Consider the following 24,118-nt stretch of genomic DNA (forward strand, 5'->3'; position numbering starts at 1 on the left):
TATAATACATTCCAACTACTACTTTAGGCGAGAAACGTTATCTAATGATTTACTCATAAAATAAATTAAAAAGTTTTGATTTTAACGGCAGGATCCTATACGCATGTACATCTCCGCGCGCAAGGCCTTAATATAATTAGTGCTGATGTTATATAAGTCTATTCCAGTCCACATGCGTCGCATGGGGTCGAAAGGTGAAACTTAACTGTCTAGTCAATGGTGTTATATGTCAATGATGTAAAACGGAAAGAAAAAAACGAACGAGTTTCACATGGGGCTAATATAACAGTGTTATGTTAGTCCTAGCATAGGTCTACCTTTCCACGCAGGTCTATCCAAGATTCAAAGTCCTAGGCTAAATGCTAAAGGATAAAGTTATCAAAATTATTACGGGATAAAAAAAAATGTAAATGGCTTCTTATTAAAACCCCTACTAAACCGTCTCCGCCCTTATATTTAGCCATATTTTCTCAAAAAAAAAAATCGTCGGGCTTATATTGAGTCTAGGAGACGTTGCAAAATGCAAGACCCTATCTCCTGAATCCGGCTTATATGCTAGGCTACGAGATATCACTTCCCACAGTTCCCTGTCTTTTTGACACCGTCTCAGCTACCGTAATGGTGGGTTGTGTGAATAGCTGAAAGTAAATCTAGAATAATCCCGAACCAACCATGTCTTTGAAATAAATATCGACATAAATAATTTGTAGTATGATGTTTTTGCTATTTGTGTGTGGCTGTTTTAACGATTATATGTAAGAAGAAGTAGATTAATAAGTTCGGTGAATGTACGTGTCGGTTGATAACAACAACAACTGCATTATGTAGAGTCTCGGCGATCTTGAGTTTATTTATGTCCCATCTCGGGAAGTGTAGGTTCAAGTTGTCAGCGACGAGAGAACAATGTGGTACTGTAACGTTGTAGAGGGACGTCAGTCGGTTAAATAAATCTGCTTGTTACTGTTCCATTAAGCTCTATGGGGCTGTTTATATAGAGACGTTGCACTGTATCATGCTTGTTTTACCGGTTCTCAGTGTGTAGTCTTCAGCATACTGTTGTTGTCTGCTGCATGACGTGGGTGTCCGGAATCCCTCTCCAGTTTTGCATCCAATGGATGTCAGTGTACTGATACGCTTCACCTTGCAAGTGTGCAGTGGCCAAAACTTCTCTTTGGAGGCCTACCAGCATTATATGTCATTCATGCGCCAGGTTTGAAATTAACATATAATGGGTCAGTAACTCTCGGAATTGCTCTACTGTTCGCGATGCTTTTTGTGGAGGCCTGCAGTAGGCTGTCTCTGAGCGAACATCCCGGGAACACTGGGATATGTCATACATGTTGGATCACCGGTGTTAGCCTTGCGAACGAAGAAGTATTGGTCCAGTACACTGTCATATATGGGACGCAGAAATGGACAAGGGTTACGAATAACCACGTCATGTAGCAGACAACAACAGTATGTTGAGAACAGCAAACGAGAATTAAAACACAGCCCCATAGAGCTAAAGTCATCTTGAGGTGTATTTTCAGCAATTTCTAATATTTACCTGTCTCTTAGATGCCTCTCTTGTACAATGTGAAATTTTTTCACTGGTGCAGCATTGCTGTATAAGTGTGCTTTGAACCAAATTGAAGCTAAAAATGTAGAAGCTGACTGTCTCGTTTTGAACTCTGAGCTTGTGACAGTTTTTGGTCTTTAAATGTAGGCAGAGCACATTGCCTTATGGGTTTGAATAGGGAGTTTCGAGTTGGAAATCTGAAAATGAAGGTAAAAACAGTCCACCTGTGTCATGTGAAAAATGTTAGGCAATCTTTGTAGACATTATTAAATTACTGATCACTTATCCTACCGTGTTCCAGAGGCACAAATGACACCTCTCTCCTTTACAAACTTCTCAAGTTCAGCTCTAAAGTTTTGTCCACTGTTAGCCTGCTCTATATAACTTTTTGGGAAATTTTTTCAGATGCTCATGTCATAGTAAACAGGGCTCTCCATACTTTTTGAAACACCTGTATGATGGCGCTCGGCAAGCGTTAGCAAAAGGGGCGGGGGTCTAGAGACCGCAGGCCTAAAATACATTCATTCTAAGCCATTTGCTATTGCATATAACCAATTATCTGTCACTATACAGTGAATTTGTGATATTCAAGACAATAAGTAACATTGGAAAGCAAGGAACCAGGCTGCTAAATTCTATAACTGAAAGAAATTAAATTCTGAAGCAACTGAATTGTGCAACACAAAAACCCAATTCTTTTACTTCTATTACTTCTTGGAGTATGCAGTTTTTAATGTTCTAACAAAATGGTACGACCAAAAACCGACGGCTGTCGGCTTTTATGGAGAGGCCTGAGTAAATCTTATCCCGCAGTAGTTGCCTAACATTTGTGACAGGTCACATGATACATAAGGACTATTTTTACTTTTAGCGATAGAAGAGTTCAAACTAGGAACTACTGTGCCATGTGGGATTGGTAGGTAACGTTAAGGAAATATTCAGCCATTATTTCCATAGTTAGTATTCCCTGACTGGGGACCTCTGTGGCTCGGTTAGCATGCTAGCACAGCGTAGTGACCCAGGGGCCTATCACAAATGCAGTTGCTGTGAGTTCAAGTCCAGCTCCTGCTGGCTTCCTCTCCGGCCGTATGTGGGAACGTCTGCCAACAATCTGCAGATGGTCGTGGGTTTCCCCCGGGCTCTGCCCTGTTTCCTCCCACTATAATGCTGGTCGCCGTCGTATAAGTAAAATGTTCTTGAGTACATCGTAAAACACCAATAAAATTAATAAATATTCTCCAACTAAATAAAACTGCTTTATTTCACCTGAAGTTTAACATTCTATCTCAAACCGCATAAAGGCCTTTAAATGGTACTGTTGATGCCAACACTTAATGTTTTCTGATAGGAAAGTAATCAATCTTCTCAAGAAACTATGAATATTAATCAACATGTGTCACCTGTAAAATAAAATAATAAATTTTCAGGTGTAACACATTTCTAACCTCTTCTGAGACTTGAACCAGATATTTCTGCTAATTGCTTCACAGGCAAAGCGCACCAAGAAGGTTGGGATCGTGGGCAAGTATGGCACAAGGTACGGTGCCTCCCTCCGAAAAACGGTGAAGAAGATGGAGATCACTCAGCATTGCAAGTACACCTGTCAGTTTTGTGGAAAGGTGAGCGACTACAAACATTCTCATGTTATCTCTAGGAAAGATTCCGTACACTTGGCACCCATTGCATAGTAGTTCTCATGGTTGATCTTGGTGCAGTACTAGATCTAGAAATTTGTCCAAAGCTTTGCACAGTTCCTCCATCTTTAAGCTTTTGGACCAGCCCAGATAGCACAGTTGGTAGAGCGTCAACTTCGTGAGTGGTAGATCCAGGATCAATCCTGGGTTGAGTCACACCTAAGACTTTAAAAGAGGGAGTTGTAACTTCCTCGCTTGACGTTCAGCATGAAGTTGATAGTGCAATGACTGGTTGACCAGTACCTGTATAATGGCTCGGGCGGGGCGGCTTACTTGCCTTCGTTTAGTCATCTCAGTGAAGCAGCACTAGATAAGAGTGGTGGAAATCCGTCCTGCGACAAGGAGGTATATTACATATACTCTAGGATTCCTTCATCGTCATATGACTGAAAAATTGTTGAGTATGACGTTAAACCCCAAGCACTCACTTAAACTTTTGGTCTGAAAATAAGATGTTTATGTGAAAAGAAAATGTATAGTTTTTTTTTTTTTTGACGGATTGATGGTTTAAACTGTATGGAGGAATATTTCATTATGACGAAAGTCTTTAATGTGAATATCACTTCCTCATAAGGAATGGCTGTCATCATGGAAGTGAAATATCCTAGAGTACGGTGTAAAACACAAATGAAATAAATCAATCAAAATACTTTGTTGTGAATTTTTTGTCATTATTTTTGTTGATTAATGAGGAATTTCATAGAAATTAACATTGAGCTAAAAACAAGAAATGACACCCATCAGAATCTCTTCTTTGGAGGTTACATGTACGTCGTCTTTTTTTTTTACCTCCAACAAACATATTTGTAAGTTTGGCCTTGCATGATAAGCTGGAAACTGGCTAACCCAGTCAATATGATTGATACATTGTATCTATAAGGGGAGTTTAGTGGTCTGTTTTGAACAGAGTGTTTCTGTGCTACAGTACTGTAAATTTGTACAGCCTGCAACATTCCTTGACAGGTGGTGTGATAAAAATATTTCTTATAGGAGTAGGGAGGTTAAGGAGGACAAGCAATGTAGCTTGTATTTGTGGTTTGAAAGCTACTTTTAACTATGGAAAACCTGGCCATTGATTGACATGTTTATTTCTTGATTGATTTTTTGTTGTATAATTGTTGATGTCAGATTTGTTCAATCATGTTATTTTTTTTCTGCGGATACGACCGTGTTGTGCATGTATAGCAAACAGAGTTATGTCCCTTGATATTTGTGCAGCAGTTTTAAATCCTGTTTAAAGTTGTTGAATGTGTTTTTGTGTGATAGGATGCGATGAAGAGGAGGGCTGTGGGTATTTGGGGATGCAAATCGTGTCGTAAAGTGGTGGCTGGAGGAGCGTGGGTGTACAGGTAAGGTTAATGCTCTAGGATTAACACAGCTTTGATACTTGTCCTCAAATAGGGAAGTTCCGAATGAGACGTCTTCTATTCCTAGAGGTAAAAAGAAAATAAAAAAATCCTACTGTATCCTCCGACCAATCAGAAATGTTAGACAACTATTATCAATTACATTCGCTCTAACATGGGGATCTAAAAGAAGTTCCACAAAATGTTATTTAGAATAGCCGAACTATTCAGAAAATAGAGGAACTTAACAGTTGTGAAAACTCAGAAGTTTCTAACGTTAAAGGGTGTCCTTTGTGCCTTGGAAACGCGGTGATTGTGTAAACTTATTGGAACAGCCCAGGACAAACTTCAAGTATTGTGTTAAACCATTTGTAGTTGACTTTAAAATCCTGACTCTAATCAAATACAGCAGACCGATTTTACGCTCTTTAAGGTGAAAAACACTAACGTCATTCAAGATCTCTGTTATTCTCATGGACAGTTCTGTTTTTTGTTTTTTTTTTTTGTATTTTTTTTTTTCAATTCCGCTTCTCTCTCGAAAATATTTGTCACTCCCATGACGCAAACCGGTGTTCTGCACGGTTTAATAGATGATCAAATACAGCAGACCGATTTTACGCTCTTTAAGGTGAAAAACACTAACGTCATTCAAGATCTCTTATTCTCATGGACAGTTCTGTTTTTTGTTTTTTTTTCGTATTTTTTTTTTTTTCAATTCCGCTGCTCTCTCGAAAATATTTGTCAGTGCCGTGATGCAAACCGGTGTTCTGCACGGTTTAATAGATGAGGTCCCACATGTAGTTTTAAGCCTCAAAACCCCTATAAGGTTTCGTCATAGTAAGTCGCTGTCCTGTAACAAGGGAGGTAATTCAGAACATCTCTATTGGGTTGCAGGCTTTTATTCAGTCAGATAAGTAAATAGAGGACTTTTGTTTTTGCATCTGAATTTCTGTTTCTGACTTTGCTTTGATCTAAATTTTTCTTTTTTCTTTTTTCATTCATTCTCAGTACAATGGCAGCAGTGACAGTAAGGAGTGCCGTGAGACGTCTGAGAGACATGAAGGAATCCTAAGCCTGAATTAGGCCCACTGAAACTGTTATTGTCACTTCGCCCGTTTGGAACTGTAGAACTGGTTGGATTTCACACCCATATTCATGAGTAAAGGAGATGAGAGAAGAAAATCTTTGTTCTTGTTTGTTTCATGTTGTGTCTCAGTTGAGCCGTTTTTTTCTTTTTAAATTTTTTTAAAAGCATCTGGCTGATTCAACCAAGATAGTTTTGACGATGAACTTGAAACAAACAATGTGATTTTAAAATTGTGTAATAGAGGGTAGTTAGTGGGAGGGATCGTTAAAATTTTGAAAAGGTTATAAATGTTTTCAAAGTAAGTAATAGTCTTTAACAGTTTGTAATCTTTCAGCAATTAATGTTTTGATCAGGTTTAGATTTTCCCTAATTCAAAATTTGCATAATCGAATCAGCCCTAGATTTATTTCACATCAGACCTAAAGCCAGGTTCACCCCGCTTTCCTGAAGGTGAAACTTTTAAAGATTGGCGTTGAATGCCAATCGAACAAAGGACCGTTGGTCTAGTTCCTGTGCAGGTGGTACCAATGTCCAAGACTGCAGTAACAGAACACATTCTATCATAACTCAGAAAAAGATTTGAGAGTTTGTTTGACAGTACTAATTAGATTATCGGTTTGAATGTTCACTGGCCTAAATTGAAAGGTTTTCACACAGGTGCAGCGCGCACTCTACTCATGACACCTGTGCAATGTGGATCACGGGAACGTGCGTTTTTTTAGGCTATGTTTTCAGTGTACAGACTACTCAAGCTGTGACCTTGAAAATTAGTCAGTATATTAACAAAATCATGCCATTTGAATGTTTGAAAGGATTTGATCAAAGGATAGAGGGAGCAATGCAGCATCAAAGTATGGCCAATTTTTTTTACGCCTACCCGATATATATATACATGTATATGTATAAATTTAGTTGATTGGTATTTTACGCCGTACACAAGAATGTTACAGTTATACAATGACCGCCAGCATGATATTGGGAGGAGCTGGGCAGAGCCTGGGTAAAACAAATCATCGTTCGTGCTAAAAGCTTAAATGTGAGTATTTCGTTCAGTATGATTTCCGAAATCACCGCTTCTCGCACTCACAAGTGATCGCGTGACATCGGTTGTCATAGAGATAATGACCTAGACTTAGGTCACAACTTTGGAGCCAAATGTTTCGATAAATGAGCGGTTATGAATGCTGATATTTTCGAACAAAAATGAAAGCTCACCATCTTATGGTGAACTAATGGACTGTGACATGTTTTCTGATCACAGAAATCACAGATTTCCTCAATGTTTTCTACAACTATATTTAGTGAAATGTGTGGTTCGGTTCCAGCCGTTACGCACATATCGATATCAGTACGCATCTCGTTCACATACTTACCAATCAAACAGACGTTGTCTTAACTATGAACTACCTAAACCGGCTCAAAACAAATTATTGGATAAATAGGATGTGCAATTTGTGACCCATTCTGTGAAAATTATTAAACTCGTGATGTAATTTTGAAAATTACACCACTCGTTTAATAAAATTGATAGAATGGGTCACGAATTGTAGGCGTATACCCTCATATATTCAACATAATATCCAGGTAGTTTGATGGAATATTTATGTAGATTTAATAGAATATGTGTGTTATATTTAACAATAATCCGCTCCAATAACCGAATATATTCCAGCATCACTCCGACAACTGACTTTGTGTTAAATTAAGATTAATTTTTTGAGTGTCCATTTCCTATGATTTTATTTGTCGTGTCTGGTAATCTTCCTCGTTAGGAGCCTCTTATCAGTGCGATCACTGGGAGTTCAAGTCCAACTCTGCCAGCAACTTGCCGATCCTGACGGCCTTCCCTCGAGCACTGCCCGGTTTCCTCCCACCACAATGCCAGCTGCCGTCGTAAACGTGAAATATTCTTGAGAACGGCGTAAAACACCAGTCAAATAAATAAATGTGAACACTTCAAACCTATGACCTGCACCAAACAAAGCCGCTTTCCCCTTATTAACTATAAGATTAGCAATGCATGTTACATGAAGTTGACGTCAGTATAGGAGGGATAGAAATAAGCATTCTTTTCCATTTATATATGCATATATATTCATATGTATGCTTCAAGTTTTACGTCGTGCTATTTTCATAATTTGTCATATGACGACGAGCAATCTTTAGAGGTCTTTGCATCTAATATACTGAGGCTCTTCGAGACAGGGCGAGCGTATGGTGTCAAGGTGCTGTCGCCACTGAAGTACGCCTGTAGTCATGCCGAAACACACATGACACGTACCCCATCCAGTCACATTACAGCGACACCGGGCCAAACCAGTCCTGTTTTCTTGTTCTAACCTCTCAGTGCTTTGTCCCATTTTGAAAGACTTTTGGTATTTTGGTATGACCCGACTTGGGTTTGATCCCAGGTCTCTTACCAGTACTCTAACAACTTTTTTTTTTATCTTTGTAGGTCCCTTATAATTTGAGTTGTATCTGGGTTACAAAGTTCATTAACTAAGTTTATAATGAACAGGGGCCTAGCCAACAAACCAAAAGTGTGCATTATCCCAAACCGATGAGGCGAGGGTCCATGGGCCGCAAAGGCCGCGGAAGCTCTTGACCCTATATAGCTGTAGTTGCGTTTGAACGTGTTCTAAGATAAGAAATATTCATCCTCAAGGTTGTGATGAAGAAAACCTGAGCTGCACATTTTGGAACAAATTTAGTTTTCGGATCGCTTCCATACTTTCATAGGCTATATATACTTACTTACTTTCCGTTGAAATACCGATATAATCGCTATGTGAAATATTTACTCTAATAGAGCGAGCGGATAAAGCACGGCAATGTTTAGGATACATTGACCAGAGTGATCACGCCTGTATAGACAGAGAGGTGGCGGGGTCATACATAGGCAAGCGGAACGACTGTCCCGTATATTGTATACAATTTTAGGCGAGGATGCAGGGGCCGCCCAGGCCCTGGAAACTCTGAGGTTCCAGACGGTCATGTTGCAAATCCCATTTCAGCCAGTTAAAGTTAATACAAACAGATGTACAGCCTTTAATGTGAAAATCTTAAAAATCGGTGTGGTAAGATGGAGTTCATTTGAACAGGGAGATTATCGCCTCGCTGAAAACATGCCATAAAACAGGACAAATATACTGCACCGAGTTACGCTGGGTGCCGGAGGATAATAGGCCTTCCGGGGGAATCAACAGATGCAAGTTTTCACTCCGTTTGAATGCTCATTTACATTGTCCAATTTTTAAAATTACAAAATTTCAGATACCGTGAAAACATGAACGCTTTCCACCGAGGTTAAACTGTCTGATCAGTAAAATTACAGTACGCTAATCTGTGTGAACAAATTAAGAGAAGCTTTTAACATCTGACTCAAAACAGTAGAAATAAAGCAATGAACATTCATTGTTGTGTATTTTCTTACATGACTGGATCGAAAAGTGGGGAGATCAGAATATATGGGGCACTTAGGGACAGGCCATTCAATACAGTTATCACTTGACAGCTTAGTCTGTAACTCGACTGATTCCCAAGGACTGTGTGCATTGGATTTAAAGCACACAGTGTTCACTGATGGTCTGTGTTATCTGCCATGTCTAGAATCTCCTGACACATTCCAGGTTAGATTTTGCCATTTTTCTCCAATTTTCTGGTACGACACCCGATTCCGGAACTGAGACCGGCCATTTCAGAATTTTCAGAATTGGCAAGTGCGAATCCAATCGCAGTCCGTCGCAGTAAAACGGACATGGCCGTTGTAATTTTTTTACTGTGCGTTTTTTACATTTTTTCCACTTTTGCAGTGGGAGTTATACAGCTCAGTCTGTTTTTTTATTCATCCCACCCCCCACCCCCCAAGGAGAAAAGAACAACAAGTCCCAGAAAAAGATATTGGGCCCCGAGATAATTAGCCAATCGGATTGCAACTTATCGGCGTGGATAGCACAGTTGGTAGAGCGTCCGCTTCGGGACCGGTAGATCCAGGAGTCACACCTAAGACTTTAAAAGAGGAAGTTTTAACTTCCTCGCTTGGCGTTCAGTATGAAGGGGATAGTGCAACGACTGGTTGACCCGTATCAGTATAATGGCTTGGGCGGGGCGGCTTACTTGCCTTCGGTAAGTCGTCTCAGTGAAGCAGCGCTAGATAAAAGAGCGGTAGAAATCCGTCCTGCTACAAGGAGGTACATTACACGTACATGCACCCTAAGGATTCCTTCGTCGTCGTATGACTGAAAAATTGTTGAGTACGACGTTAAACCACAAGCACGCACGCACGGACTGCAACTTGGTTCGTGGCTTCGTCTAAATCGCGATACCTGCGGGCATTGGCTGGATTATCTCGGAGCCCGACTTAGTTATCTCGAGCCCCGAGATAATCATCCAATGATAGTGTCAGATACATGAACGTTTCAACGAATGCGCAAAGCTGATTGCGCATTCGAGCGGACGAGAGCTCCCGTTGTTGGATTAGGGGCCTAGCCTACCCAGGGCTCTCGTGGTATTCACATTGATTCACACGACTGTCTTTGAGGAAGTAAAAGTATTTTGGAATATGTCTATATGTTTGCCTTTATCTCCGAAATTATAAGACTGGTATAGTTGGGGGTGGGGGGAAATGCACATGCCTATTTTAACTCTTACAGATCGCGGAGTCGTTCTGCCAGACGTCCTGTTGGCTGAGCTCGTGTATGACTCAATCAATCTCTTCTTAGCCAAACGAAATCACTGTGTCCATACAAGCCTGTATAAAAGGGAAACTGTGAAGAATAAACGTGGGTGTGAATAGTGTACAGATAGTGCATTCTGTGGGACATTAGGAATTGTCAGTTCGAGAGAAGTGATATTCAACGAGGGCGAAGCGCGAGGTGAATATCACTTGTCGAGTTTACGTTATCACAGAGTGTTGTCCTCTTAGTTAAAGTGAACATCTGACAAAAATCAGAGAATAAATCTGATATAATTATTATAGTAGTATTGCAGAGGTGTTCTAATATATTTGATATATATATATATATATATATATATATATATATATATATATATATATATATATATATATATATATATATATTTCTAATCTACACCGTTTGTCAACAAAATAAATAGCAAACAATCGTTAGTGCATAACCATTCATGTGGTGACGCCACTTTGCCACGTTATAGCTGTCTAGACTGACGTCACAAAACCTAGGAGCTCCCCCATACCATCGGTATTAAACAATGTGGCAATAAGACAATACAAACAAAAACGCCTGATATACAAGCAAAGAGTATTAGCTCTGTTCCGTGTTCATTTCAAAGCGCCGATGTTTCTTTCAGTGTATCGTTCGGTCAGTGCAATGTTCGTGGAAACGAGCGTCGTGTTTTAGTGGTCCTTCCGTATCAGCTTCTGGGAATTTACCGAAAATAGCAGGACCTCATTCAGACCGACAGACCGTTTCATTCACATTTTGGGAAGATAATTTCGTAATAAATCTGACTTTGTTAAGGAAAAATAATGCAAAGTCACAATATTTTTCTTCAAGCAATGACTCTCACCCGGCGGTTTTCTTGCCAGCTCACCCTCACAAATCACTGCAGTATCCTGCTGTGGTCCAAATTGCATCAGTTTATCACTTCATCGAATTTATTCATCACTTCATCGAATTTATTGCCTCGATATCTGTCTATCTACTATGAGAAACCACACTGAAAATCGAAAGCTACATGTAACAGTTGTCAACGGTTAACGGTTTCAGCGCTAGTGATTGGCCAAGTTTATAGGAGCTTCTACATCATGGCTACTCGGAGTGAATTGTCCGTCAGTGCCATACCCTTAATGCTGAACTTCATCTCCTCGGTTTCAAACCTTTATAAGGTTTTTACATATTTTTCTGTGATAACCGTGTCTTATATTATTTTTTCTATCTCTATATAGTGGTAGACTTATGCTCACTTTAAGCTCAGTCCGCACGCTGTGGAGTGGCCCAGTACATTCCTGTTTATTATGAAGTTAGACCAGATGCTCTTAATTCGAGAACGACATGTATTTGTTTTACTCACGCACACGGTTCCTGTGGGATTGGCTGCACTTAGCGTGGGAAACTTCCCACACCATTTGGAATGTTTGGGCCTACTCATCGTAGCTTTATACTTGATTAACGACAAAGTAAATTTTTCAGTTTTAGAATTGCGGACGATAATGAAAGAGGGAAAATCGGCGTTCGCCGTGCATGGCAAACCATGCACTGACCTATGGTAATTATGTGACGTACAGACAAACACACCACAGGCTTACGGCATGGTGAAAGAAAAGTGGTCAACAACACATGCGCATACGGCCACAAAAGCCTCGTCGATCGCATCTTTTCATCAAGCGGTGCCTGAGGATACAGACCCCCATTACAACTTCCGTTTTTCGGAATGAAATTTTGTGTATTTTAGGGTATAAAGTCTTTTTTTTTTTGCTCCCAGGCGGCCTTTTTTGGTGTACAGGTGCATGTTTGGTATTAAAATGCTGGAAACTGTCTAAACTTTGAGTAGGTGTGAGCTATATGGATGAAAGTTTTGAAATTCTGGGCGAGAGGACACAAGGTGTGAGGTATTCATGAGGCTGCGAGTGACGCCCCTTTGGCGTTGCTAGGCACGCCTACCAGCTGCCGGCATGGAAAGGTCCAGATTTTAACGTTCAACCTATATCAAGATTTTTATGGCTCGTTTCTCACAGGCTGCGTCAGGTATGCACCAAAGCTTATTGGCAACGGAATGTTTGGGATTGAGCTACAGCGCTAGACGTTAACATTGTCGCTTATGGAAAATCAATGGGGGTCTGAGGCCATGAGAGTGGAAATCAGCAAATTCTCTGTCCAAGGCCGGCTTTGAACACATACCTCCTGTTTTTGAGTTGGTATAAGGACGGCACATTCTTTGTTGAACGGTATTTATTTATGTATTTATTTGATTAGTGTTTTAAGCTGTACTCAATAAGATTTCATTCATACGATGGCGATCAGCATTATGTGGGAGGAAACCGGGTAGGGCCTGAGGTAAACTCACGAGAACCCAGGTTGGTGGCAGATCTTTCCACGTGCGACCGGAGAGGAAGCTAACATGAGTTGGACTTAAACTCACAGCGACCCTATATTGGTGAGTCATTGCTGCTGAGCGGAATTAGTTCTTCCTGAAATATTGTCGAGGTGACGTTAAGCCATAATCATTCACTCATTCATTCTTTCCGTAGCGATAATCATTTGGAATGTTAGATCTGTTTATTATTTATTTTATTCATGTAACGCAACACCCAGGAATTTTTCACTTCTACAATTCACAATATTGCATGGTACGACAAAACCTGAGTTCCGGGCATAAATTACGGACCTATGACAAGTTACTGACAAACTTTCCAACGTGTCATATCGAGTTAGGCTTCGCTAATGGATATCAGAGCCTCGTCGACCGATTCCCTTCACCAAGGAGCTCAAACCGTGAGCGCGTGTCAATCCACAAATTCCCTGTCGAAGGACAGATTTGAACTCGCACCTCATGTCTTTGAGGTCGTATATAGAACGGCACATTTATTCTCATGCTTAATTTTTTGACCCATACAGTGGAGGTCAATACACTGCAAGGAGGAAATCGCATTGCCTTGTGAATATGATAGACGTTTGAAAAGTTTCAGCGGGTAACATACACTACAAATATAGACACTATAGGCCTACTGATGGGAGACCGGTTGACTAAGCAAACGACGACATGTACCGTCCATCCGCTTCACGCAGATTAATTTTATTTATTTATTTATTTGATTGGTGTTTTACGCCATATTCAAGAATATTTCACTTGTACGACGGCGGCCAGCATTATGGTGGAAGGAAACCGGGCAGGACCCGGGGGAACCCAAGACCACCCGCAGGTTGCTGCAAGACCTTCCAACCTATGGCCGGAGAGGAAGCCAGAATGATCTGGACTTGAACTCACAGCATTGGTGAGAGGCTACTGGGCCATTGCGCTGCCCAGTGACCTCGAGGGGTCATTAGGTGTGTTTATATATACTGCGTCTCCATCTGACGAGTCCAGGCTGATAAACTGCCGCCACCACGGAAGTATAGTGTATCATGCCGAAGACACCAGACGTGACACCCAGTCACATTATACTGACACTAGGCTAACCAGGCGTGTTTCCTTTGCTCGAACTTCTCAGCGCTGAGTACCTTCGGTATTGGTATTCCTTGGTATTATTTGACCTGGATTTGATTCCAGGTCGGCCGATATTGAGGCGAGCCACTCTATTTGGCAACTCTATTATGCCACCGAAGTGGTGAACTTGTACCAGATAAATCGTGTAGAAGGTAAAACGTGTACAATATATATAGGTGTGCTCTACACAAAACTGTGTTTCTGACACTGGTCCATCGAAATAAGTGCAATTATCAAATAAAACAACAACTGTAAGTGTATATATGCTTTTATTTCATTTGAATATAACAGAGAATTTAAATTTATTTAATTTGTTCTTTACTATTGTGAATCATATTTCCAGTATAATTGCTGAGTGATCCGCTTGTACGGAAGTCTCGCGCAATCTCGCCTAATAGGCGGGAATCTCGCCTGTGGAAAGAAAACAAAGAAAACATGGCGTAAGTATCGCACTGTGGTGTGAAATCATGGATTTTGCAACCTTCTCGCACATGTCCATGGTCTATATTTTGATCTATTCGTGCAGAAAAACCTTATTAAAACAAATTAGCACGAAATATCGAATCATGAAACGAGCGTGAAAAATTAGTCAAGAGTGAACTGAGAAGTGGCATACTTTACTAACAAACTTTAATTTCCATTTGAATTAAGGCGGAGAATAAGGAATAAACATGCTTAAAGGCACGAACGTTAAGTTAAAAATTTGATGAACTATCTCTCAAGCAGAAAAGATGACATGTTTTTAAAATTTCAGAAAAGTTGCCCTCGTGAAAGAGAGATATCTTTATTACTGAATGATTAAGACAGAATCTCTACTTAACAGTTATTTCATAAAGTATGCCTAAAAATTGCTGACAGGGCACTTTGTTTCTACTTATATTTCATTATTTTTATCGGAAACCAGCCCAGTATTAAGCTAGGGTTCCGTTCAAAAGGCCAGTATAAGGGCTAGTCAGCTTTCGTCGATAAACACCAATCACACTTTTTAACCGCAAAATAGTTACTGGTCCGATGAGTTTTAAACTGTCTCAATTATACCCACCGGCACAAGCGTCACACTGGCAGCCCGAAAACGCTGGGTATTTTGCCGTCATTGTTTCTCCACCTGGACACTCGACCTCCACTTCCAAAGATCCAGCAAAGACGCCTGAACAACAGCGACATGTGGAGTCAGCGGTGCCGCCGTCGACAAGGGACAGCATGGGGGTGTATTCAGAGTCTCCGCAGCCTCCGGAGCAGTACGTGTAGGTCACTGGCTCCTTGGTCTGGCATTCTTCACCGTTGCTTCCCTTCACCGACAACACACGCCGACCCTGTCGTAGTGAGCAAGTATCCACTGCAAAACAATTTTTATTTTGTTTATTAGTTTAAGGTCTCCCGGTCACAATGCCGACAAATTTACAACGCTGCTTCACTGAAACGCCATGCCGGTGTCAACAGACACGACGCCTCATGCAGTCATAATATACTAACTCCAGACACTTTCTTTCGAAAAGTTTATTTTTATATCGTAAAACTAAATCATTTAAATTGCACCTTAGCAATCATTTCGGGTATACGTTCGTGCTATGTCTGATAAGTGCTAGAATCACGACATAAATCTTCACGCACCGTGAAGTCCCGGCTACACGAAGCATGCCTTAATTCTCCTTATACCATGACGCCATGACATTTACGTCGCATCCTTTAAAAATATGAAGTACACTTGGCAAAGCAAGCCCCTTACTATCATTACAGCGTAAGCCGTAAAGATATGAATCACACTTAGCAAACTAAGCCCTTAAGTTCATGATGTGGTATTCCGTAAAGATATGAAGTACACTTGGCAAAAGCAAGCCCTTCACTATCATTACAGCGTAAGCCGTAAAGATGTGAAGTACACTTGGCAAAGCAAGCCCTTCACTATCATTACAGCGTAACCCGTAAAGATATGAAGCAAACTTAGCAAACCAAGCCCATAACTATCATGATGTCGTATGCCGTAATGATATGAAGTACGCTTGGCAAGCAAGCCCTTAACTATCATTACAGCGTAGGCTGTAAAGACATGAAACACCCTTAGCAAAGAAAGCCCTTAACTACCATGACGTCGTATGCTGTATAGATAAATAAAGCAAAGTATTATGCCTTCCACCTGAAAGCAAATTGAGTCAATTTATGTTGTCACCATAACATTTTCCTAATAAAATTTCAAGTACACAAAATCATGACATCACAAAAAGAAGACATGATTTACCTTTCCTTAGTTCACAAACGTCACAACATCTGCCGCTTTCTTCAGCACGGACCAGTATTTCATCCTGAAATTACAACACAATCGTATCATACCTGAAATTCATTTTTTTTTTTTGTTTATAGGATAATAGCCATATTTTGAAGAAAGTCGGGAAGATATTTATTTACTTCATTTTACGTTATGATTAAAATTTTCTTCGGAACATTTCACAGATGTTATGTCTTGGCTTGGAAAGTTTTAACTAGATATCTGAAGAAATCATGGGAGTTCTTTGTGAACATTTTGCCTCATGGAATAAATTTGAGAAAACTAAGAAACCAAACGCTTAAAACGCATGTACAAAGCCTAGATTTCGAATCAATTGCATAACAACAGTAACTTATTTTCCGCTTAACTAATTTTAACTGATTTCATCAGGTAAGGCCTATATGAAAAGCTGAAGATAAAAATACTTACACTGCTGCAAACAACCTCTTCGCATCGCCGGCTGCATGTAATACTTCCGGCCGTGCAAGTACAGTGGTTGCATGGCTCTTCAGGGTCTTTGAAAGAGTCTCCAGACTGTGAAGAAAAGATATTAACCATTATTATTACGTTTTTCTATGACAGTGTTTGGACGGCGGTGGAGAGCGTGAAACGCTTATATATAGGCCTATAGAAAATAGAATAACACCAGAGCAGCGACGCCAGTGTATTTCCAGCTGGCAAATTGTCACAGGTAATGCGAAATACGGCCCCTGGTAATGCGAAATACGGCCCCTAGTCATTTCAAAACCGAGTTTTATACTAACTGTACATGTAAATGTTTAAACATTAGCTACTTACACTGCCATTAGCATCATGGATTAAACCGAATAAGGTGAACACGTGCAGTTATGTTAACTACAGTTAATCAGACGATACTTAGTCTAGAATTACCCAAATCGCTGTGTTCATCAAGTTTAAAAAACAATCACATAAAAGCAATAGAATGACTGCTGTTTATTTAGATTTTTCCTCTAGATTGCGTTCAGTTTTTCATAATGACAATCACACAAAAAGTATGTGAGGAGCAACTTTTTTAATCAATGGCTCAGTTTTTCATCCTTTACATATTACGTGGAATTATAACACTTTACGGATGTTGTGAATGTGAATGGTTCTTCAAACATCAGATTCAAATTTGTTTTTGCTCTTTTAAACAATTATTCAGTATTTTTACCTGGTAGACCTTATCTCCGACTCGGCATAAGTCGCAGGTGTCCTCTGGCTCGCACTTATCGTTGACCAGAACGTAACCTTCCTCACAGATGCAGTCCGGACTGTAATCATTGCAGACTTCAGAGGACAATTCGGCATTTCGGTTTTCACATGTAGGCTCGCAGTTACTATAGTTACTCCAAACCATGTTTGGGTCGGTACAAGCTACAAGTGTGAGAAAAAAAGAAAGACAAAGTGTTAATGTATATGATAATATAAAAGAATACAACAGAAAGAAAGCAAAACCAGTTCAGCGACGACAGTGTGATTGATAGCTGACAAATGGTAACGATGACAAGTCCAAGTAAGTGTGGACATATCTTCCTACAGTATTAGAACATTTCCTGTCACAGGGTCATGGCTTCATAAAGGTACCAAATGGGGTCTTTAGAGGAGTGTACTAGAAAAGAACAAGGAACTGAATTCGTTAAAGGAATAAAGAGAGTTTTGTGTAACTAATGGATGTCACAACACAGTACAAACGAAATTTACGTCTGTGAGGTCTCCAGGGTAAAAAACATAAGCTAACAATCGCCTCGTAGTTAAAGCATAAGAGACCATCATATTTACTGAAAAAGGTAACATTTTGGACAGGCCCGCTATCATAAAGTTCGAAGAAAGAAAGAGGGTTTCAGTCAAATTATAATACTATAAAGGATAATTGCGGATAATTGTATCTATTTTATTTATTTGATTGGTATTTTCCAAATAAACTATTTCACTTAAACGACGGCAGCCCGCATTATAATGAGAGGAAACCTGGCTGGCGGAGCACACATCATGCCGCACACTTCTGGTACATCTTCCCATGTATACCACTGGAGAGGAAGGCAGACTGAGCTTGGCTTGAATCCACAGCGACCGCATTTCTGAGAGTTTTCTGAGTAATTTACTGTGCTAGCACACTAATCGCTCAGCCACGTAGGCCCCAGTTTCTTGTAGTTGCTTATATTACTTACGACAGTCAGGTTTGGTGCATGGCAGGAATTCAGATGTCTCTGGACATTCCTCGCCTTCCAAGACTGTACGTGTTCTCTCATATTCTCCCGGCCCACAAGTCACGGAACATTCACCGTCCGTCCATTCGGAGTACACGCATGGGGCTGCAAAGTCAACAGAATTTTGTGAATTTATTTGTTTGAATGTTGCTCAAGAATGCTTTCCCAACATCGAATGTTTTTATGTATTCTTGGGGTTTAAGGCCGTACTTAACAACTTTTCAGTCATATGACGACGAGGAGTCATTAGGTGTATGTACAGAAACTGTGTCTTCTTTTGGCAGGGCGAGTCCATGCCGACAAAGTGCGGCCACTGATGTATCATGCCGAAGACACCGGACATGACATTCCATACAGTTACATTATTCTGGCACCGGGCCAACCCTCCCTGTTTCCTTGCTCTAACCTCACAATGCTAAGCTCCGAGCGAGGCAGCAGTAAGTACCATTTTCGGAACCCGGGATTTTGGTATGACCCGACCCGGGTTTGATCCCCGGTCTCCAGGCTTAACGGTATTCAATCCATATAATCTTCACATCGGAGTAAAACACTGGTTGTAGGCACGCTTGGGTATTTACGGCATAGTTAACAGTTTTTTGGTCATCAAACACTGGTTGAGCATATGTGTTAAAAAAAATTACAATAGAATGCGTTAATAGTCAAACTGAAACGATTTGTAATGCGTGCTTGTCAAGTTGCTGATTTTTTTTTTTGTCGAGGGTAAGTGGTGAACCACCAACGTCTCATACAGTAATATTTCCCTTCTCTACTAGTCTGCGATCAATCTTCGGCACATTCAAATTGGTACCAGAGAACAACTTACGTTTACAATCAGTCAGCTCATCAGCACAAGGCTTAGTCTCTTCCTCCACATCACCACAGCCGGCAGGGTTGTCCACGAAACCGCGAGTTCGCTTTGACTCTTGCTCGCAGTCGGTACATACGTCCCAGTCGCTCCAGTTTTCACGCAAGCAACCTGAATACGAGATCAAAGACAATAAGGATTAATGACCTGAATACGAGATCACAGAAACTCAGATTAATGACCTGAATACGAGATCACAGAAACTCAGGATTAATGACCTGAATAGGAGATCACAGAAAATCAGTATTTATGACCTGAATACAAGATCACAGAAAATCAAGATTATTGGCCTGAATACGAGATCACAGAAATTCCGGATCAATGAAAATTAACGTATTCTCGGCCTTGAAGTTCACCTAACGTATATTTTTATTTATTTTAATAATATCATTGAGTTTATCGATTTACTTAAGGCTATTTCACTTATGAGACAGTGGTAAGGTTTTATGACTGTGTCAGTCGGGCAAAACCACTGCCTTTTCCCCACGAACCTAGCAATGCTCCAGGGAGAACTTTCGAGCCCACGAAAAAGCAATATACTGCAAAATGTGTACTTTGTTGTTGCACAAAGCCCTTTTATAGATCAAACAAAACTAAGACACCGTATTACAACAAATATGATGCATGCAGTGTAACCAATGGCCAAGAGCAAATTGTTAAAGTGACAGGCAACCGATACCAGAATAACCTTTACTTATTTTAAGTATGATTTTACTGAATTAAAAAAAGTCAAAAGTTTGAATTCTTTAATGGACTATGTACATGTTTAGTTTCAATTAGTCCTTTCAATGAGACATACTGATTTTTTTTTCAGTTGAAACATTTTCTGTGATAATGTTTGTTCACAGAAAGGGAGTTTTGTTCTTGCAAAGACACATGCGGGCGGAGAGGAAACCAGCATGGGCTGGACTTGAACTCACAGCGACCGCATTGGTGAGAGGCTCCTGGGTCATTACGCTGCGCTAGCGCGCTAACCAACTGAGCCACGGAGGCAACGTTTTATGTATCAGAGGTAAAAAAAAAAACCCAACGGAACAACGTTCAACTAGAGAGTAAGTCGCCTTACAGGAATTTCATGCCAGAATATACGTACATGGAACGTCTTCATTGCATGGTTCCTCTTCGCGAAGATTTTCTCCTACACAGCTGTCACCTCCGCACGCCTGGAAGGGGTTGTCACAGCTTCTGGTTCTGTGTCTCTTTCCGCCTTTGCAGTCACGGCTGCAGACAGACCATTCGCTCCAGTCAGACACGCCACCATTAACTAAAACAGAGGTAACGATGACGTCAGAAGCAATCAAGGTTGATCCATTACTTAACTTGCCAAAGAAAAGATACGAGACGCTACGCACTAATCAGACACTGGATATTTCAGAACATATTTATGTACTAGCGTCGAGGAGTATTTTTTTGTGTCTTTGTGTTAGATGTAGTAATCTTGCTGTCTGCCGGGCTTCGAGACGAGAAGACCGACTATGTGAACTTGACACCGATGATGATAAACTGATGATACCGATGATGATAGACAGGCAATCCATTTAATTAAAAAAACTCGACAAAGACATAAACGCACACAGCAAAAATGCTATGTTAAAATAACTTTTCATGAAACATGCCTCCATGTTTAAATCATTTATTTGTATACTGATTGATTTGATTTTTCCCCACATCAAGTGTCCCCTTTCAAATGACCACTCCACTTAATTAATACTGAGAGAAAACAATACGAAGATTGCTTCGAACGTTTGTATTTTTGTTGAGTATACTAAAATAGCAACCTTTCAAGGTTTTATTTTATAACAATCTAGCACCGTTTCGAATCAGACTGTTTGGTAAGTACGTTTAGAACTTTTCTCTTAAATACTGTTTTTGAACAACAAAGGCTGTCTTACTCTTCTTGGACAGATCATCCACACATTCCACACTTCCGTTCATTGTGCAGGAGCAGACTTGACAGTCAGTTCGGTACACTTCCTGTCCGAGCTCGTAGCCTTGACCCTTGTATGTACATAACGGCGGACACTGTTCCTCTGTGCATTTCATGGTCTCGTTATCGCGGCCCTCGCATTCTGCACCGTTGCCGGCACGTGGTGGGTTGTCGGGGGTTCTGCAATACAACAACGACAGTATTTGATTGTGGATTAAGGATGTGCTAAAATGTTTCACCTGTATTACAGAGGCCAGTTTTATTGGTGGAGAACACTGGAGAGATCCACTTAAACCACTGACCTTTGGTAGGAAACTGAAAAACTTTTATCATATGTGACGCACAGATATCAGCCTGGTGCGCTCAGCATATATGTCACATTGGTGAAAAGCGCTGTCAGCTATTTCGACAGCTTATTGCATATTATATAAACAACAAATTAAAATTGGAATAAATTGCACTCTATCCTTATTTAGAGATTATCATGCAAATACGATATACACCAAGAGGTGGGCCCAAATATCCACCATACAAAAATATTTTCAAATAAAAAGAAGAAAAAAAACCCACAAAAAAAACAATCAAAAATAAAAGACCACGTATCTGATCATCACAGACAGTAATATACCTGAATCTGAATTTTTCCTTCGTGGAATCGCACAAACATTCTCCCCATGATGACCAGTCGGACCATCCGCAATCACCTGTTTTAGGACACAGACAAAACCTACGGTAAACAAATTGTACACAGACTAATCCGCACAACACCTGGCTGAAAGGTAAAAACAGGATGTGCGTTTCAACACTTCTTTTTTTCATGTTATATTTAACATATTACTAGTATATTTCTTTTCATGTAGCTCTGAACCAATGAGATGGCGTCATTGAATCCAGCTCTCGATGTAGCAGTTGTGGCCAGGAATGAGGGGGCTTGGGGTCAACCAGGTTTTCTCCACAAACAAACATGGCCACCATCACACGAGTGAAAAATTCAGGAGTACGACGTTAAACATCGATCAAAAAGATAAATCAGCCTTTTGCTTTATTTATTTATTTGCTTGTTACAAAGGCAGGAATATTTAACTTTTTAAGACTGGATGAAACCCGGTAGAGAAATCTTTCAGCTCGCTGCATCGCTGACAACCTACAGGACTGAAAAACCAAGGTCGACGAAGCGACAGCTGGATTCGAGCCAATGACCTCGCTGATGAAGGTCTTGATGTGTTGCAGCCAAATCCAGTTTCACATGACTTTTTATCTTTGGAATGATGGCGTTTACTTTAAAATAAGAGAGCGATATGTAACTTCTCCTCAAGAAACAGTGGAGTTAACATTACTCTGACAGATGATGGATGTGAGACCTAGCTTTGTACAATATAGAGAAAATACATTAATCACATAACTCATTTATAACAAGTGCTTCTGTCAATTAGACCTACAGGCTGAGATTTCTATGGGTTATGACTTACGGTCGCAATCTGGGTCTGGGACGCATGTGATTTTACCATCAGCTGCGCAAGAGCTATGGAAAAAGAACAAGAATAAAAAGGTGTTAATAATAATAATAATAATAATAATAATAATAATAATAATAATAATAAATTAAAATTGTCATAAACAACCAGTAGCTTTAACTAGACGAGTCTCTTTTCACTCGTTGTTTTAGGTAATACGAGTCGAAAAAAATCAAAAGTCTGTTTTTTCTCAAATTCGCAAAAGCTACGATATTGTAAAAGTTTGATTCATCAATCGACCAAATTACCGATCGACCGACAGATAGAGACAGACAGGTACTGAGGTGCTTTGAGATGAAAAATAACGACAATGCTACGATTAAAACGGTTCACAGAAACCGGCTTACTGTTGCCAACATCTTGCAATAATTCTCTGAGTAATTTCTGAATTACGGTGAAGAATGCTTGCCATTGAAAGGCCATGTTGATTCACAGTTACCCCACAGTTCATTTGAGCTTCAGTTTCAGCCAGAACGCTACAACAGGTTCTTACCATTTTGTACAATCGTCTGTGTTAACAGTCAAACCGACTTGAATTTCTGAACCGTCATCCAAATAGCAAGCGCATGAATCTTGAGGGACACACTGGCCCTGATACCGAACTTCTCCTTCCTTGCAGTCACAGCCAGGTTCACATCCTTCAGCGTCATCAACGCAGGACGCCGGCAGACGATAGTCTTGACATGTATGTGGACAGGCCTTTACGCAATCTGTGTACACCATGCCTAGTTCGGCACATTCCTCTGTAAACAGGCAGTTCATAAGAACAGGTTAACGGTGTTCACAAAAAAAGGTCAATGGAGTTCATAGCATTAGTCTTAACAAAAAGTTAAGTTCATAAAAACACGTTAAATGAATATTCATAACAACAGGTCACTGAGGTTCATAACAACAGGTCAATAGGTGTTGTAAAACCAGGTTAACCCTGTTCATAAAAATACGGTAATGGAGTCCATAACAGGTCAACGGAGTTCATAACAGGTCAACGGAGTTCATAACAGGTCAACGGAGTTCATAACAGGTCAATGGAGTTCATAACAATACGTCAACGGAGTTCATAACAACACGTCAACGGAGTTCATAATAAAAGGTCAACGGGGTTCATAATAAGAAGTTTAAGTCGTTTGTAACGTAATAAAAGGTAGTTCTTAAATGCTAAATTTTAAACGTTAAAAAAATTATTTCTAACATGTTAGCAGATCAAGGCTGTGTCAACAGTATTTCATTGATTTATCTGGCTGGGTTTCAACGTTGCACTAGAGAATGTGTCCCTCAAACGATGTCAGTGATGTCTTTGCTTTGGGTTCCCACATGGAACCGTAAGTAAACCACAGCTCTTCGTCATTTGCCTCTGCAGCGGAATTCGACCACACTGGTAGGTTGATTTCGACACCTGCCTTATGACATGGAAAGATCGAATCCAGCTCTCGCCACTCCGGCTGCGGCTTTAAACCTTGCGTTTTATTA

The 24,118-nt window shown here is 40.2% G+C and overlaps 2 protein-coding genes across 2 annotated transcripts in view; one reads left to right on the forward strand and one right to left on the reverse strand.

The window, feature by feature from the left end:
• Nucleotides 1–608: 608 nt before the first annotated feature.
• On the forward strand, nucleotides 609–5,783 carry LOC135477911 (large ribosomal subunit protein eL43). The gene is made up of 4 exons (XM_064758126.1): nucleotides 609–621; nucleotides 3,052–3,180; nucleotides 4,522–4,604; nucleotides 5,610–5,783. Exons 1-4 carry the CDS (start codon nucleotides 619–621, stop codon nucleotides 5,671–5,673), a joined length of 279 nt encoding a protein of 92 aa, XP_064614196.1. The 5' UTR covers nucleotides 609–618; the 3' UTR covers nucleotides 5,674–5,783.
• An 8,385-nt stretch (nucleotides 5,784–14,168) lies between these two features.
• LOC135478100 (mucin-19-like) overlaps nucleotides 14,169–24,118 on the reverse strand; it is a 32,994-nt gene continuing 23,044 nt past the window's right edge. The window contains exons 38-49 of the mRNA XM_064758371.1: nucleotides 23,145–23,394; nucleotides 22,607–22,659; nucleotides 21,766–21,841; nucleotides 21,103–21,317; nucleotides 20,304–20,474; nucleotides 19,169–19,321; nucleotides 18,307–18,450; nucleotides 17,310–17,512; nucleotides 16,565–16,669; nucleotides 16,109–16,172; nucleotides 14,915–15,208; nucleotides 14,169–14,283 (exon numbers count right to left, since the gene is read on the reverse strand). Coding sequence (XP_064614441.1) covers nucleotides 14,264–14,283; nucleotides 14,915–15,208; nucleotides 16,109–16,172; nucleotides 16,565–16,669; nucleotides 17,310–17,512; nucleotides 18,307–18,450; nucleotides 19,169–19,321; nucleotides 20,304–20,474; nucleotides 21,103–21,317; nucleotides 21,766–21,841; nucleotides 22,607–22,659; nucleotides 23,145–23,394 — 1,748 coding nt within the window. The 3' untranslated portion in view covers nucleotides 14,169–14,263. The remainder of the gene's footprint in view (nucleotides 14,284–14,914; nucleotides 15,209–16,108; nucleotides 16,173–16,564; nucleotides 16,670–17,309; nucleotides 17,513–18,306; nucleotides 18,451–19,168; nucleotides 19,322–20,303; nucleotides 20,475–21,102; nucleotides 21,318–21,765; nucleotides 21,842–22,606; nucleotides 22,660–23,144; nucleotides 23,395–24,118) is intronic.

The sequence above is a fragment of the Liolophura sinensis genome, chromosome 11, assembly GCF_032854445.1.
Source record: "Liolophura sinensis isolate JHLJ2023 chromosome 11, CUHK_Ljap_v2, whole genome shotgun sequence".
Taxonomy (NCBI): domain Eukaryota; kingdom Metazoa; phylum Mollusca; class Polyplacophora; order Chitonida; family Chitonidae; genus Liolophura; species Liolophura sinensis.